Genomic DNA, 16,325 nt, shown 5'->3' with positions numbered 1-16,325 from the left:
CCCTAGTATACCATTTCCAAAACTGTGTTGTGTTATTCAGAAGTCTGCCAAACAGGGAGCTGTAAAGAACATCCTTGGATGTGGGGTTAAGGGAAGATATTATGATAGAAGTCTGTAGAAGTCGGTGCAAATAATGACAAAACACAGGGTCTGACATTTACATACCTGAAGGTCAACTTTGAACTGTTTTGGGAAGTTTTTTTCAATAAGCATCACAAGTTAAACACTACACAAAGTATTGATTTTTGGTTGGAGGCAAAGGCAGACCACATTGCTTCATGAAAGTCATAAAAGGGAACACCTGATGTAGTCTAGTCACCGGAGGGGGGTCACGCGCACCCCCTGTACTTGTTGTTGAAACCTATTTTTTAGACTCCTCCATATGTCTAATTTACAATAAGAGATGTTAGCATTGCTGCAAATTGTCCCATGGGTGTTTTTCAGGGCACATCTTGGAAACTGTGCAATAGCGATTTATACAATTCTGACATTTGACTATTCACATAACTTTTGAACCAGACATGGTACAAAGACAAATGAGACCACTTTTCCATATAATTCTAGCATGGGGAATTGATTGGAAGGGTCAATGGTTCATAAAAAACATGTTTAGACTACTTTCTATGAGAAAAATGACTATTATGTATCAAATATTCTAGAAATTCTGACAGGAACTAGTGTGTAGATTTTCAAAAATGGTGTAAAGATGACATTCATTGCAAGTATTTATGACTAGAAACATTCTTTGACTCGAGGTGACTACCATACATGCTGTCATTAACATTAAAACATCCCTGCCACCTTTTAAGGCTATGCTTAGTCATGGTTGATGCGAAAAGCATAATATTAGCAATCAGATGCTTTGATGACTTGACCCTTCCAAACAGGGCCGGTTATAAGCATAGGCCGGCTAGGCGGTCGCCTAGAGCGCAATGTGAAGAAGGAGCGCCGAAATGGCGCTCTCCGATGCGTAATTTTGCGATATGGAGGTTTTTTTTATGAAGTCGCAATCAACAGAGCGTGGCGAAAGCGCTCCTCACGTCAAAGCGCCCCTCAGCCAATAGTAATATCGCTTTCAACTGTCTCTGGGAAGTCTGTGAACCAATAAACAGACAGTCCTGAGAAAGGGGGCGGGACGAATGACAGCGTGCGATCTATTTTGAATTTGGAGACTCATTCCAGAGACAGAGGGCAAGCGCGAACAGCAATGCTGCTCTGCTGGGTGGAGAATTGTTATGTTCTCATTAAACCAGTCATTGCATGATGCAGGAGTTGCAGAGGGTGTTTTGGAAGTATGTGGTTTAATCAGCAACCGTTTGTGGTAATGTAAAGCCTAATAGTTATGAGGCTACTGTTTGGAATTAGAGGGAAAAAGAGCTTTGCTTTTGATCTGAGAAATCGCTAGTTAGCATGCTAACATTAGCCAAGTATGCCAAGCAATGAAATCCAGTAAAGTAGCTGTTAGTAGCCTACTCACTAACACCCACCTGACATCATAATACTTGCTTAGGTTGACCAGCAATGTAAAGTAAGACTGGTGCCATGTTTAAAACAAGTTTAGCTGCCATATCTCCTTCCATCCACTTGAATGAATTACCTGCTTGTTGTAAGCTTAAAAAAACATTGTTTCCAGACCAGAATGACATATAGGCCTACATTAATCATGTAAGAGAACCATGCACAGCATGTTTTCATGCTGAGTGATGTAGTATTGCAGACAAGTGAGGCTATTTACTATATTTTGTATATTATGAAATTCAGAACTCAAACTCGCCTAGGGCGCCAAATAAGCCAGAACCGGCCCTGCTTCCAAAGCATCCAAAAACTGATTTTTCAGTGGTTTACAATAGTATCAGAAGTACTTAGAACATAATAAATGTCTACCCAGTTTTTGGTGACAAGAAAGGCCTCAATTTCAAGATGGCCACCACCAGGCCCACAAAATGAGCATTGTCTGAAAATTACCATACAATTACCAGGAATAGTGATGTTTGATATGCATTGTGATAATATAATATTCTTAATACCATGCTTACTTGATGGGTAAGTAATTATGAATACATTTTGATATTGAGGAAGTCCATTAGCTACATAAAACAATCTAAGATCGAAATTGGAGAAAAAAACTGCCATGTGTAGGCTCAGAATCTTGTGTAGCCAATACAGATAATAATATCAATATAGGTGTTTTACCCCATGTTTCTGACTTGATCAGTTCATGTTCTGAGTAATTGCATTACTGTATACTACTAACAACAATGTAAAATTCCCTCTTTCCAGCAAATTCTGAAGATTTAGAATCAGAATACTTTCATTTGGTATTTCCTAACTCCTTGAAGTGGTGTTGGCAGCACAATGCACACCATTTCTCGCAAACAAATTCACCCTTTATTGCTTTAAAACATGCAACACACCAGCCAGCTCCTGCACATTGCTGTGATTTACCAGAAGAAGCCACCCCCATTTCCATGGTAACACAACATGACCAAACACCTGTAGCAATAGCATTGTAGCGGAGGGGAGTAGAGTTGCCCAGGCGGGACTTGAACCCAGACCTTCTGGGGTAGTAAACTGGGGCTTTGACCGCTACACCAAAGAGCCAGGCTCGTTAGCATGTCAGTCAGAACACACCCACAACCCTAGTGATGGTCACTCCATCACACTGCCTTCCCCTTCTGGAAGCGCACCCATGCGCTTCACACACTCATGGTGTCCCTCACGCAACTGCCCATCATGCTTCTCCCATCCAGTGTGCCCCATCATCAATGCTTCACCCATCACTGGGGTCCCTCACATCGGGGTCACCAATCCTGGGGGTCCCTGACCTGCAATTACAGCTCACAAATAATGGGTACGCTTCCGATGGCCTCATGGTAGCCATCACACTTCTGACACCATTTGTAGCGAAGGGGAGTAGAGTTGCCCAGCTGGGGACTTGAACCCAGACCTTCCCGGGTAGTGAACTGAGGCTCTGACCGCTACACCAAAGAGCCAGGCTCGTCGGCATGTTAGTCAGAACACACCCACAACCCTAGTGATGGTCACTAGCATAATAAAAGACGCAACAAATACTCCGAACTCTGAGTATCTATAGCAGGGGTACTCAATTAAAAGTCCCCGAGGGCCAGTTTTTCAAAATTCCTCCCAATAAAGGGCCGGGCCGGGCTGACACGACACAACCCCCACCAAAAAATTAAAAAAAAAATAAAAAAAAAATGATAAGGCCTTTGTAATCACAAAACACACGCACTCACACCCACAGCAGATATTTAGTTTCCAGTGACAGGATGGGAGAACATTTCTCTCATAAAGGGCCTGCATTTTTCTGGAGCACTGTGGGGTGAGGTGCCTGCCTTGCTGTCATTGCCACCCACCCTTCAGTATTTTTTTTTTAAATGACATAAGATTATCTTTTTTAAATGACATAAGATTAGCCTATATTTGCAGACTACATTCATAAACATTTATTTCTTAGTGAGAAAACCAATAAGCCTGAAGATAACACTTTTCAAACAAATGTTGCTTATTATGACTTTGTTTATGCAGCTCTCACATGCATAATGAGAATCAGATGCAATAATGGACCCAACAAAGAGGACACATAGATAGGAGGACACCAGGTTTTGCCAACAAGAAAATGGCACATTGATGCAATGTTGATTAAATGCAACAGCCAATAATAAATCATCAAGTTGCTCATAACTTTGTTTGAAATCTTATGAGGGGCTTAGTTTTCCAAACGAACTATTTGGGGACTGTTTAAAAGTGTGAAAAGTTTATCAAGCAATTCGTTTTTAAGTAGGCTACCCCTAGTTAGCTGCCAGCAGAGCTCAAACACAATTTGCCTTCATTTGTGTTAGCAACTAGCTACAGCTAGTGCTAAACCAATTCGAAGTCCTAACACACTGTATGCAATGAAATGTGGACCATTACTTTCAAAAACGAGGCAAAGAGAACTTTGTAAATAATTTATTTACAAGTTCTACCGTACTTCCCTTCAGTAGTCTACCTCACAACAGCCTCTGCCATCCTCATAGTCACTTCTGTTTGGAGCCTGCAGGGAGAAACTGATTGAGGGGGCGGAGACACGGCACGCATCTTCCTAGCGTCTGTGGCGCGATTTCAAAATAAGAGCCGGCAGCGGGATCAGACCAAAAAAAAAAAAAAAAAATTTTTTTTAATTTTATTTTTTTAATTTTTCAAAATTATTCGAGGGCCACAAATAGATGCCCCGCGGGCCACAAGTGGCCCGCGGGCCGCTATTTGAATATGGGGGATCTATAGTAACATTAAGCCAGGGGGTATACTGAGAACATGGTTAAATGATAAACCAGACTCTGTTAACCAACAATGAGTGGTAAACCTGCTAATAGATATGCCTATTGTTATCCTTTAGTAAAGAACATTAGGGGTCCAGGCTCCAGATGATATACCTCTAACTTACTAAACCAGCTAATTAGTATACCCCCTAGGATGCACTCTGATTTAATATTAAAATGAAAGCTTTGGATTTGACCACCATTCTCTTCAGGCATCAGTGAGAAACACTGTGTCTGTGTCAGACTCTGTTTGTGTCAGACTCTGTGTCTGCCATAATCAACCCATGAAAACCATGTTGTGTGCTCAAAGACAGAGCAGAGTTGCTAAACACTCTCTTTACCAACAAGCCATGATCCCATCATGTTTTAAAGCGGCCACCATCAAAGTTGTGCCAAAGAAATCATTCCTATCCTGACGCATGCATCATGAAATGCTTTGAAGGGCTAGTAATGTTGCAGGCACGTGCACTCCAATACGGCAGGGGAGGCATGGCCTCACCAGCCCCAGATGATTATGATGAGATGCAGTAAATATGAATTATAGTTACAATAACAGCTATTGTTTTCGAGCATCTGCACCATAACTACCATTTAAGCAGTGTTTAAACTGTTTCACTCGTTTTCAATCATTTTTGTGGCCAAAATCGTAATATTTGCCCATTTCATGTCAAATTCCTCCGAATACGCTGAATTTGGGGCAACTCTGAACTTGCCTCACCCCCGGATTGCGCAATCCCTCGTTAACAGGCTTGAGCGCATGCGCCATTTTGCTCGTTCTGTGAATGCAACCTGGTAATATTGTATTAAACGTTTTTATACATTTAATAGAAGTATGTATGGTGTGCCCTCATTTCCTGATATTTTTTTTTACTATTTTCTACGTGTGATTATCATTTCTTTACTCTGAACGCCCACTGAAATATACAGTGGTGAGGCCAGCAGTAGCCTGGCCGCAGACTCCTTCTGGCATAGAGCTCTTCAGCGTTGACGTCAACTTGTATGCGGCGTTTGGACTACCGGTTCCATGGCGTTTTTTTACATTGCAAAACGCCATAGAGATTCAGGTTTGGCAAAAATATAAGTTGCACGGCAACAACGAACATTAGCGTGTCCCCGCATCCCTTTCTCATTAGTGGAACGGATCGTATCATCATGTTGGTGTATTCACATGTTAAATCATGACGATTATAATTCAATATTGCTAACCCCTTTCTGATCATTAAAACTTCCGAACTACATACTTTCCTTTGGTTGCCATGGATACAACCCTCCGCACGTACATGCCGTTAGATACTGGCGCCGTTTCTGTAGTCGCCAAAAGCTTCCGGGTTTAGCATATGGACGCAACATCGTATTTATGTCGAAGTTTGACACAAAATGATCAACCATGTCATACCTACAGCCTATTTTTAACACCCTCGACAGTTTGCGGGGGTTCGCTAAGCGCGTGCTTGCACTCGGAGCTTATTTGAAATTTACCCCTATTCATTCCCAATGGAGGCCGGAAGCCGATAGGAACCAGGACGTCCTTAAATGCTAACATGAAAGACTACAATCTACTACATACTTCCGCTTCCGCTGAAGAACTCTATTGAGTCTTGCTGGCCAGTTACGTCATAGCGAATCTGAAGTTCACAATACAGTCAGTCGGTGTTGTTGGCTAGCTTGTTCACTTTGACTGCTACAAGTGGATTTCATAACGAAACTAAGACCATTCTCAAAGTTGGATTTCCAAGGGGAAAGTATGTGATAAAGAATGGAGGACCGACAGAGCTGAAGGGTTTGCTGCAGGTGACCGGTCAACTACCCGATCATTTCAAAGTGAGCGGTACAACAGAAACTATTTTTTTTGTTTCCCCTGTGTCTTGTTTGCAACCGGCGAGAATGTGTGGAAGAACATTCGCATGGGATTTCACGACTTAACAATTTACTAAGGACTAAGGAGCCTCACGAAACAAATCCTCGCGGCTACTCATATTCATATTCAATGCCAAATTGCTTTGGACGTTTGGGGCGTCTCGAATAGATGTGGCTTTGGATGAACAGCGCCGGCTAAAGTAACGTTAGCGCAACGCCAAAAGTGAAGGAAAAGAGCGGCGCCTGGACCTGATGTACCAGTTAAAGGTAAGATCAGTGTTTCCTATGTGTGTGAAGCCTGTGTTTGTGAGACCCGTGGGGAGATAAAGAATCCGCCGTGATTCTCTCTGGTGTGGTGGTAGCTTTTGTGATCTGAACAGGATTCTCATGTGCCCTGTAACTGTTTGTAAAGTTGAGTAATACAGGGCGTTGAGGTAAATCAAATATACCCGTGTAGCTTAACTACAAGACTCTGATCTAATTCCAAAGTGTAGGCATAACATAAATGACAGTCCCAAAATATTTGGTGACCATATCGAAGCTTGTGTAGTAATCTCTGTTTAAATGTTGACATTCGCTTCCTGCCACACCTTTGTCCCACATCATTTGCCGTGGCCTCGTACACGTAGATGTAGGCCTACATTTGCACGAGAATCCGGTGCTTATCACAAACGCTATCACACCAGTTTGTTCGCCGTGGTGCTCAGCGGTCTATATGACACCATGTTTTGAATCCTGTGTGTGTGTGTGTCTTTCATTGAGCATCCGCCCTGATGTGGTTTATGTGAGACCACTGTTTGAATCCTGTGTGTGTGAGAGCAGTGGGCTGTGAAGGAGCTACACTCTTCACTACTCTCCCCTCCTCCTCTCCTCTCCTCTCCTCTCCTTTCCTTCCCTTTCCTTTCCTTTCCTCTCCTCTCCACTTCTCTCCTCTCTTCTCCTCTCTTCTCCTCTCTTCTCCTCTCCTCTCTTTTCCCATCTCCTCTCCTCTCCTCTCCTCTCCTCTCCTCTCCTCTCCTCCTCTCCTCTCCCCTCTACTACTCTCTCCTCCTCTCTCCTCTCCTCTCCTCTCATCTCCTCTCCTCTCCTCTCCTCCTCTCCTCTCCTCTCCTTTCCTTCCCTTTCCTCTCCTCTCCTCTCCTCTCCTCTCCTCTCCTCTCCTCTCTTTTCCCATCTCCTCTCCTCTTCTCTCTTCTCCTCTCTTCTCCTCTCCTCTCCTCTCTTTTCCCATCTCCTCTCCTCTCCTCTCCTCTCCTCTCCTCTCTTTTCCCATCTCCTCTCCTCTCCTCTTCTCTCTTCTCCTCTCTTCTCTCCTCTCCTCTCTTTTCCCATCTCCTCTCCTCTCCTCTCCTCTCCTCTCCTCTCCTCTCCTCTCCTCTCGTCTCCCCTCTCCTCCTCTCTCCTCTCCTCTCCTCTCCACTACTCTCCTCTCCTCTCCTCTCCTCTCCACTCCACTACTCTCCTCTCCTCTGCTCTGCTATCCAGCTCTCTCTGCCGTGATGCTTTTGTTTGTCCACATTGCTGCTGTGTGGTTTATGTGAGACCACTGTTTGAATCCTGTGTGTGTGTGTGTGTGTGTGTGTGTGTGTGTGTGTGTATGTGTGTGTGTGTGTGTGTGTGTGTGTGTGTGTGTGTGTGTGTGTGTGTGTGTGTGTGTGTGTGTGTGTGTGTGTGTGTGTGTGTGTGTGTGTGTGTGAGAGAGAGAGTGAGAGATCTAATAACATTTTCTCTACGGAAATGCAGCATGTTTTATTTTGTAGGCCTACCTTATGTTAAGAAAGCTATGACATACGTATGAAACTTATCAGTAGGCCTATTTGGTAAATTTACTAAAATGTACTTATACTGTTGCTGTAGTATTATATATTTGAAAATCTGATATTGGAAAAGTCAGTGCCTCACCAGCCATAAAGTTGACCGCACGTTACTGTAATGTTGCACATCCAAAAACAAATCCATCCATCTACCCTCTTCTTATTCACATTGTATACTCAGCCAAATATCCCACAGAGGAGGTGATCTCTCCCGTCCTTCCAGCCCTAATCCATCTGTACAAAAAAACTAATATGATAGAATGCTCTTGACATATGAGGATGCTGGTCATGGATTGCAATTCAGCATTCAGCACCAGTACCTCATCTACAGACTGTACAATCTGGGTAACACCAGCCTCTGCAACTTGCTTCAAGACTTCTTTAGGCAAGCACCAAATTCCAAAAACCTCATTCATCATGACTCTCAGCACAGGGCCCAAGGTTGTGTGCTCAGTCATCAGTGCAAAACAACCTTTAGCACCAATCATCTTTGGAAGTTTGCAGATGACACAGCTCTGGTGGATATCCTCGCCATGGGGTGATGAGACTCAGGAAAGAGGTTGACATTGTAAATGTGGTACAGACACAACAACCCAATATCCAGGGCACGCCCAACACCCTTCACACTCTTCACCCATCACTCGGTTTGTTACTGGTGTAAAGAGAGTGAACTACTGAAAATCCCTGGAGAGGTGCATGAGCGAGATTCTCTACTGGGACACCAACCCTTTGTCACTGATGAAGCCCATTAATGCCATTGCTTCCCGTGTAAACTCACCCATCATGAACATTTGCTCAGCTAGTGCTACATATCCAATCATCTATGTGTGCTGTGGCAAGACAGTTGGGTGTGTCCTTCAGCACAATGTCCAGAACATGCAAGATATGTCAGGAGACATGTCAGTACACCAAGGGACATGGAGGAGGCCATAGGATGGCTTACAACCCAGCAGTGGGATTGCCAGAGCCCTGCAAAATCAGCTTTTTAGGCCACTAATGTCAAATGCTCAAATGCTCAGGAGCAATAACAATTCTACAGTATTTATTTAGTGACTTTCAAAACACCCAAGGTTGCTTTGCTTTGCTGTGTGTGTGTGTGTGTGTGTGTGTGTGTGTGTGTGTGTGTGTGTGTGTGTGTGTGTGTGTGTGTGTGTGTGTGTGTGTGTGTGTGTGTGTGTGTGTGTGTGTGTGTGTGTGTGTGTGTGTTAGAGTTTGAGAGTGAGTCTGGAGATGTTTCTGAGATGGTAAAAAGCATATTTGGTGACTATTTTGATGTGGGACTGAATTGATAGTGATAAATCCAAGATGAGCATCAATCCAGGTGATCCTTAATCCAGTGAACTCAGAGAGCCATTCCAAGAGGATGGTGTTAGAAACTGTCTCAAAAGCTCCAGAGAGGTTCAGGATGATGAGGATGGTTTCATTAGGACAGTATGAGGGTCTGGTGTCCAGAAGTGGGGCATATTCCTACAAAGCAGCACTGTAGGGAGCGATTTGCATATACCAGATAACATAAAGACTGGCACATTCACTATTGGTTCCCTGTGCTCTTCATAGATGAGAGCAGGTTCACACTGAAGACATGTGACAGACATGACAAAGTCTGGAGAGAACATGGATAATGTTAAGCTACCTGCAACATCTTTTATGAACAGCACAGGGTGCAGATGTTGAATATGTAATTTTGATGCCCTTTTGTTTATACAAATTGCTCCCAACGGTGCTGCTCAGAAAGCATGGGCCCCACGTGTGGATACCAGGCCCTTATACCTTCATCATGAAGTCTGTTTCTGTCCAAGTACTTCTGAAACTATTGTAAACCACTGAAAAAAATCTGTTTTTGGATGCTTTGGAAGGGTCAAGTCATCAATGCATCTGATTGCTAATATTATGCTTTTCGCATCAACCATGACTAATCATAGCCTTAAAAGGTGGCAGGGATGTTTTAATGTTAATGACAGCATGTATGGTAGTCACCTCAAGTTAAAGAATGTTTCTGGTCATAAATACTTGCAATGAATGTCGTCTTTACACCATTTTTGAAAATCTACACACTAGTTCCTGTCAGAATTTCTAGAATATTTGATACATTTTAGTCATTTTTCTCCTAGAAAGTAGTCTAAACATGTTTTTATGAACCCATTGACCCTTCCGATCAATTCCCCATGCTAGAATTATATGGAAAAGTGGTCTCATTTGTCTTTGTACCATGTCTGGTTCAAAAGTTATGTGAATAGTCAAATGTCAGAATTGTATAAATCGCTATTGCACAGTTTCCAAGATGAGCCCTGAAAAACACCCATGGGACAATTTGCAGCAATGCTAACATCTCTTATTGTAAATTAGACATATGGAGGAGTCTAAAAAAATAGGTTTCGACAACAAGTAGAGGGGGTGCGCGTGACCCCCCTCTGGTGACTAGACTAATGTCTGTATAAGAGAATACAGGGAAAGCACAGCCCTTTTATGAATGTTCAGATGAAGCAATAGTACAGCTTTTCAGTGATGCACACAAACAGCATGTTTGCATATTCTGCAAGAAAGTCTTTGAGGAAAAGGACACCGTACCAAAAATCAAGCATGGTGTCAGATCTATAATATGATGTCCCCCCATTGATGCATTAGGTATTGGAGGCTTTGACCATATCACATGTATCATGATAGGCATCACAGGTATCATCATTTACAGGAAAATGTGTAACCATGTGGAAGAACACTTGGAGTAAACATGATCTTCACCTCAAACCAAGACAAAAACCCAAAGCACACATCCAAATGCACAATTCAAAATGCCACTAGAGAAGTGCAAGAAGCTCGTAGACGAATACCAAAACCTTTGGAGGATGCTTTTGCTGTTTAATGGTGTGAGACCAGTCCGTTAAATAGGGGTGCCAATATTCATGGATATTTTCATGTTTTTGCTTGAAATTACAAAATGCATTTGGAAAAAAATACTTTGCTATTCTAAATATCTTTGGACCTTCAATTAAAAGATCCTGTTGGTAAAAGTTTTTTATATTTCCATTTATTTCGGGATATATTGCACATTTTGTAAATAAAATTAAGGGGTGCCAATACTAACTGGCGGCGCTGTACCCCTAACCAGCCATTCAGGGCCTGTACACTTCACACTGTTCCAAGAAAACAATGAAAACGATCAAAGACACCACTTACCCAGCACCCAAACTGTTCTCCCTACTACCACCAGGGAAGTGCTACACAGCACACAGCAGACTGACAAGCCATCAGACTAGTCAACATACTGAAGAAATCTACATGAACATTTCAAAGACACTGAGCAACATTTCATTCACCATTCCTCTTGCACGTTACCCTTCACACCTTATACTTCACATACTGCATCAACACTACTGGACATAACCTATATGACCACTGATTGTACTTTCTGCAGCTGCTGTGTGTGTTTGATATTGTACATGCCTGTATTAGTATGCTAGTTTTTTACGGTGTGTGTGTGTGGGTGTATAGAATATACCTTTATTGCCCCAGGGGGAATTTGTTTTGCGTTTTGGGAACACTTGAACATACAGACAATTACAACATTATACAAGGACAAGACTAAAAAACAAACGAAACATACAAAGTATTCAAATAAAAATAAAAAGTCCTGGCAGAATAGAAATAATTAAATTAAATTTAAAAATCCTATATACATTAAGTATATTAAAGTTATCACATTAACTCTGTCTGCACTTAACTTATTCAACAGTTGGATGCTTCTAGGCACAAACATACGTGCGTGCGTGCGTGCATATTAACTTAATCACATACCTGTGTTCGTGGCTTTGGGAGGTAGATTCACGATCCTGCAACAAGATACACTGGTATTTAGCACAATAACAAGATGCAAGTTATCACGTGTTTCATGATATGGCAATATTACTACTGACTTGTTATTGACACATACTAACAGAGTAACAACGTCAGTAGCTTTATTAAGAGGATCTTTAGCATAGAAAGACAACACAGAGGCCACACAGAGTACAAAGGGTTAATTCAAGGTTCAAGATTCAAGATTCAAGATTAGTTTATTACATCTTATTATAGGTTTGAAGCCTATAAAGAGTATAAATTGTGTTTTTCTTGTGTCCTCAAAAAGATTTAAAAAAATAAAAATAAAAAAGAGAGGGGGGGGGGTGCAAAGAAAGTGCCTTGCCTTAATGAGGAACATGACTCAATATTACATAGACACACGATTAGTGCATACACAACATCAAGACATTTTTGAATTGGAACATGTTAAAGGTACACTGTGTAGGATGGTGGCTAGAGTACGTATTGCAAATGTGTTGCTCATTGAAACTGGGCTGCCAATTGCCAAATTTCTTCTTAATAAGTAATAAACTAACATTTACTAGTATGACCATAGTACAGTAAGTTTTGTAGCTAAAAATATATATTTCTGGAAATTCAAAATTGCGGACATGGAGAAGATCCACCTTTTCATCACCTTTTAGTAATGATGGTGGTAAGTAGCCAATTGGCGTAAAAGGTAACATCTGTGAATGAGCAGCATGAATTACGGAAAAAAAAACTGCTAAACACATTACACAGGGCACCTTTAACTGCCACTCCTGCCCCCCCAAAAACACACACACACTTCGACTGAGTACTGACCCTCGAGTCTGGCTCATTGCTGATTTCATTGGAATTACTGAACTCATCCACAAAGTTGTCATACAAGCTAGCCTTGATCTTCTGACGCAGCCGCAGGTAGAAGAACAAGATGCCCACAAATGCCCCCAGCAGGATCACAGTAAGAGTGATGGACACTGCAATACCTGCTGCATCGCTTGTGGGTGGGACAGCTGAAAAGGCACAAAAAAAACCCCAAAAATGTACATGTGAAAAGATGAACATTTCTCCAGCGCACTACCATTGAAGTAAAAAGTGAAGTCTGTTTTGTCATTAGTTGAAAGATTTTCATATCTTCGCCATCAGGCAGAAACCTTGCATCTCCACTATTCAATCTTCTTTACTTATTAGGGACCAAGCAGTGACGCTGGCGAAGGTGTGTTCATAGCTTTCTTTCCAATCATAATTGAGTAACCTTTTTTCTCCTGTGGGATGTCTATGCAGCGCTTTGAACCGTACATAGGAAAATGTGGCAAATTGCCACACAGATTCTGGACAGTCTCATTATTTACAAAAAAACGTAGGTCCACACTCCGAACCCTCTAGTGCCACCAGCAGGTACATTACATTGCAGGTACATTTCTGCTGGTAACTTTTGAACCGTTGGTTCAATTTTCCAAATCTTGCACCAAGGGTTGGTCCAATTTTTTATTTTTATTTTTTTAAACTTGGAATGCCTGCAGTCTTTATTGTGCATTCATGTGGTATTCTGAAGTAGATACAGTATTATCCAGTTGCCAAGTGGTATTTATAGTACCAACTCATGGGCTTTCCTGTTGTTGTTTACAAATTAAAGATGGGGGGGACCAGATTGAGACTCAGGCCTGTCTACGAGTTGTCCAGTGGAAAATACCAGAAGGAGTGGCGTTCATGTGTGCTTCCAATGTCGCTGTTTGTTATTTACCATAATTACGAGACCACATGAACGCACAATTAGGCCCAGACAAATCCATCGCATCCTATTACATAATTTCCCCCTAGATAGTTTCCCCAAGGAAGGTGGGTCTAACAAGAGCGAAGGTCAATACAACGTCCCATAGCAACATTAGGCCTCATGATTTTCTGGCATGGCCGCCGTTCTGAAATGAACATCGGACTAATTACATTGGAATGCATTGGGAATGTAAACAGGATTTCTACATAATATGTTAAAAATAAATTGAAGTAGTAATAGGAAATCCTTCATTTATGAACGCTTATACCATCTCATGTGTTTTTTAGCCACAATCAGTGCAGGAGTTAGTTATCTATAAGCAGAGTTCGAATTATAACTTTGACCCTATGGGGGTCTCAGACAACTTTTTGGACGTGGGGTTTGGGGGGCTCCCCCAATAAAATTTGTGTTTCTTGGATGCAATTTCATGCATTTTAATCCATTCATGCATTTTAATGCACGGACATCTGGCCACCCTAGGCTAGGCCTATACACAAGACGAGTGGAGATGAAATTTAAATTATTGTTTTAGCATTTGTAGGCTAGACCTATCTTGCATCTTGTTTCACCTTTTTACTGTGCATTAAAGGGACACTGTCATGAAAATGCCAGGCTGTATTTATCATTGAGGTATTTTATTAAACTCAGGATAACACGGACATAACTTTATGCTCCTAGCATCTTCATGGATATAATAATAATTCCCAGAAGTCTTCGCTTCACGTAATGACGTCACCAATATTATGCGTATGACAGATTAACTATTTCATCGCATCACATCTCCCCCCTTAGTAAAGTAAATCATTACCATTAAATCAGTCACTTGTTTATAACTTAAATTCCCAGCATATTTACTTCAAAAATAAACCTGTAATAAAGCATAACATAAATGGCTGGTTATTACTTCAATTCCTGTTACTGTTATTCTTACTTCTTTCATTTAGGTACCAAAATTTAAACAAATGAACTCATTAATAAACTGTTTAACTCATTAACTCCAGTAAGTTATCACAACCTGTTAAGAATCTGCAACATAAAACATTCAACATTCAAACATTTAGCATTTCTGTTACATTTCTCTTTTCCTTTTTTTTTTCTCTTACCACCTTCAGGTCTATTTAGGCACATAGTCCTTTAACCAGGCAGGAGGGTTAGTAACTCTCCCAGGTCTTTTGGGTGTGGTTGGTGGTAGGCTTTGGGACACAGTGGGACCGGGAGTGACAGGCCCCACCGCAGGAAGAGAAGGGGAGCCCGGGTCACTGGAACTGGGCTGGCTTTGGTCACTAGTCTCTGATGCAGTGACCTTTTCTGGTGACCCCGGCACTTCCTGGATGTGTCGGCGGTTCCGACGGGTAAATGTCCCTTGGTCTGTTTGGACGTAGTAGGACCTGGGCTCAGGTGCCTGCGCGATGACTTTTGCTGGAGTCTTCCAGCCTTTCTCGCCGTCCAACTTGAGGTTGACGCGTTGACCTGACTCCAGTACAGGTAAGGGACGAGCCGAGTGCCGTCTGTTGTAGAAGAAGCGGTAGGCACTTTTGGCTTGTTGGTCTTTGCTCCTCACAGCGTCGGTGTCAACAGGACTCGGAGCCAGCTGTGTAGGCAGGACTGGAACTGTTGTCCTGATCTGTCGTCCGATGGCCAGTTGAGCTGGACTCTGGCCTGTTGCGGTGATTGGTGTAGCCCTGTAGCTCATAAGGGCTAGGTGAGGGTCTGGCTGCCGCAGTATGCGCTTTGCTGTGGCAACGCTCCGCTCGGCAGCTCCATTGGCTTGTGGATAATGGGGACTAGACTTAGTGTGTGTGAAGTTGTACTGCTCACTGAATGCTTGGAACTCAGCTGAAGTGAACTGGGTAGCGTTATCTGAAACCAGCTCCAAGGGTATACCCCACCTCACAAACATGCTTTTCAGGCGAGCAATCACTTGCTGACTGGTAGTGGTAGTCAGCTGTGCTATTTCAATGTCCCGCGAGTAATAGTCCACAACAATGAGGTACTGCTTGCCATCTTGTTCACAGAGGTCAGCGGCAATCCTTTGCCACGGACCACTGGGCAGGGGCGTGGTTATCAGCGGCTCACGCCTCTGCGTAGGCTTGTTCTTAAGGCAGAATTCACATGTACTCACTATTTTGGTGATGGCGTGGCCTATCCCTGGCCACCACACCGACATGCTGGCCCTGCTGCGACACTTGGTAAGCCCCTGATGGCCTTTGTGTAGCTGGGACAGTACATCTGCTCGCAGAGAGCGAGGAATGACAATCCTGTCATTATACAGGAGAAGTCCTTCTGCTACTGACAAGTGTGCCCTAGCAGCATGGAACTCATGTAGTGTGTGTGGAATGCGTGATAACTGACCTGGCCAGCCGGCCCTGGTGTAGCGGATGACAGTCTGTAGATCAGTGTCCTGGCCAGTGGCTGACCTAATCGCGTCCAGTCTGTCTCCTGTGATTGGTCTTGACTCGATCACGGCTTGTACGTAGGCTTTGACCTTTTCTTCCGTGTCCGACGTGTCTCTGTCTGGCAGAGGGTTGCGCGACAGCGTGTCTGCCACAACAAGTTGCTTCCCTGGGACATGCACGGCGTCGGCGTTGAACTTCATGAGACGCATAAGCAGCCGCTGACATCTCACAGGTGCTTTGTCGAGGTCGTACGAGTTTATGAGAGGAACGAGCGGTTTGTGATCTGTCTGTAAACAGAATTTCTCCATTCCCTGCAGATACCTGGTGAACCGCTCACATGCCCACACGC

At 42.9% G+C, this 16,325-nt stretch overlaps 1 protein-coding gene across 1 annotated transcript in view; it reads right to left on the bottom strand.

Moving 5' to 3' along the window:
* The window catches only part of mamdc4 (MAM domain containing 4), a 107,428-nt gene that overhangs the window by 1,983 nt on the left and 89,120 nt on the right, over positions 1-16,325 (bottom strand). The window contains exons 27-28 of the mRNA XM_063211045.1: positions 12,629-12,819; positions 11,783-11,817 (exon numbers count right to left, since the gene is read on the bottom strand). Coding sequence (XP_063067115.1) covers positions 11,783-11,817; positions 12,629-12,819 — 226 coding nt within the window. The remainder of the gene's footprint in view (positions 1-11,782; positions 11,818-12,628; positions 12,820-16,325) is intronic.

This window comes from Engraulis encrasicolus, chromosome 11, assembly GCF_034702125.1.
Source record: "Engraulis encrasicolus isolate BLACKSEA-1 chromosome 11, IST_EnEncr_1.0, whole genome shotgun sequence".
In the NCBI taxonomy this organism is placed as follows: domain Eukaryota; kingdom Metazoa; phylum Chordata; class Actinopteri; order Clupeiformes; family Engraulidae; genus Engraulis; species Engraulis encrasicolus.
Note: the sequence above shows the minus strand (reverse complement) of the source record. Positions and strands in the feature narration are given on the sequence as shown.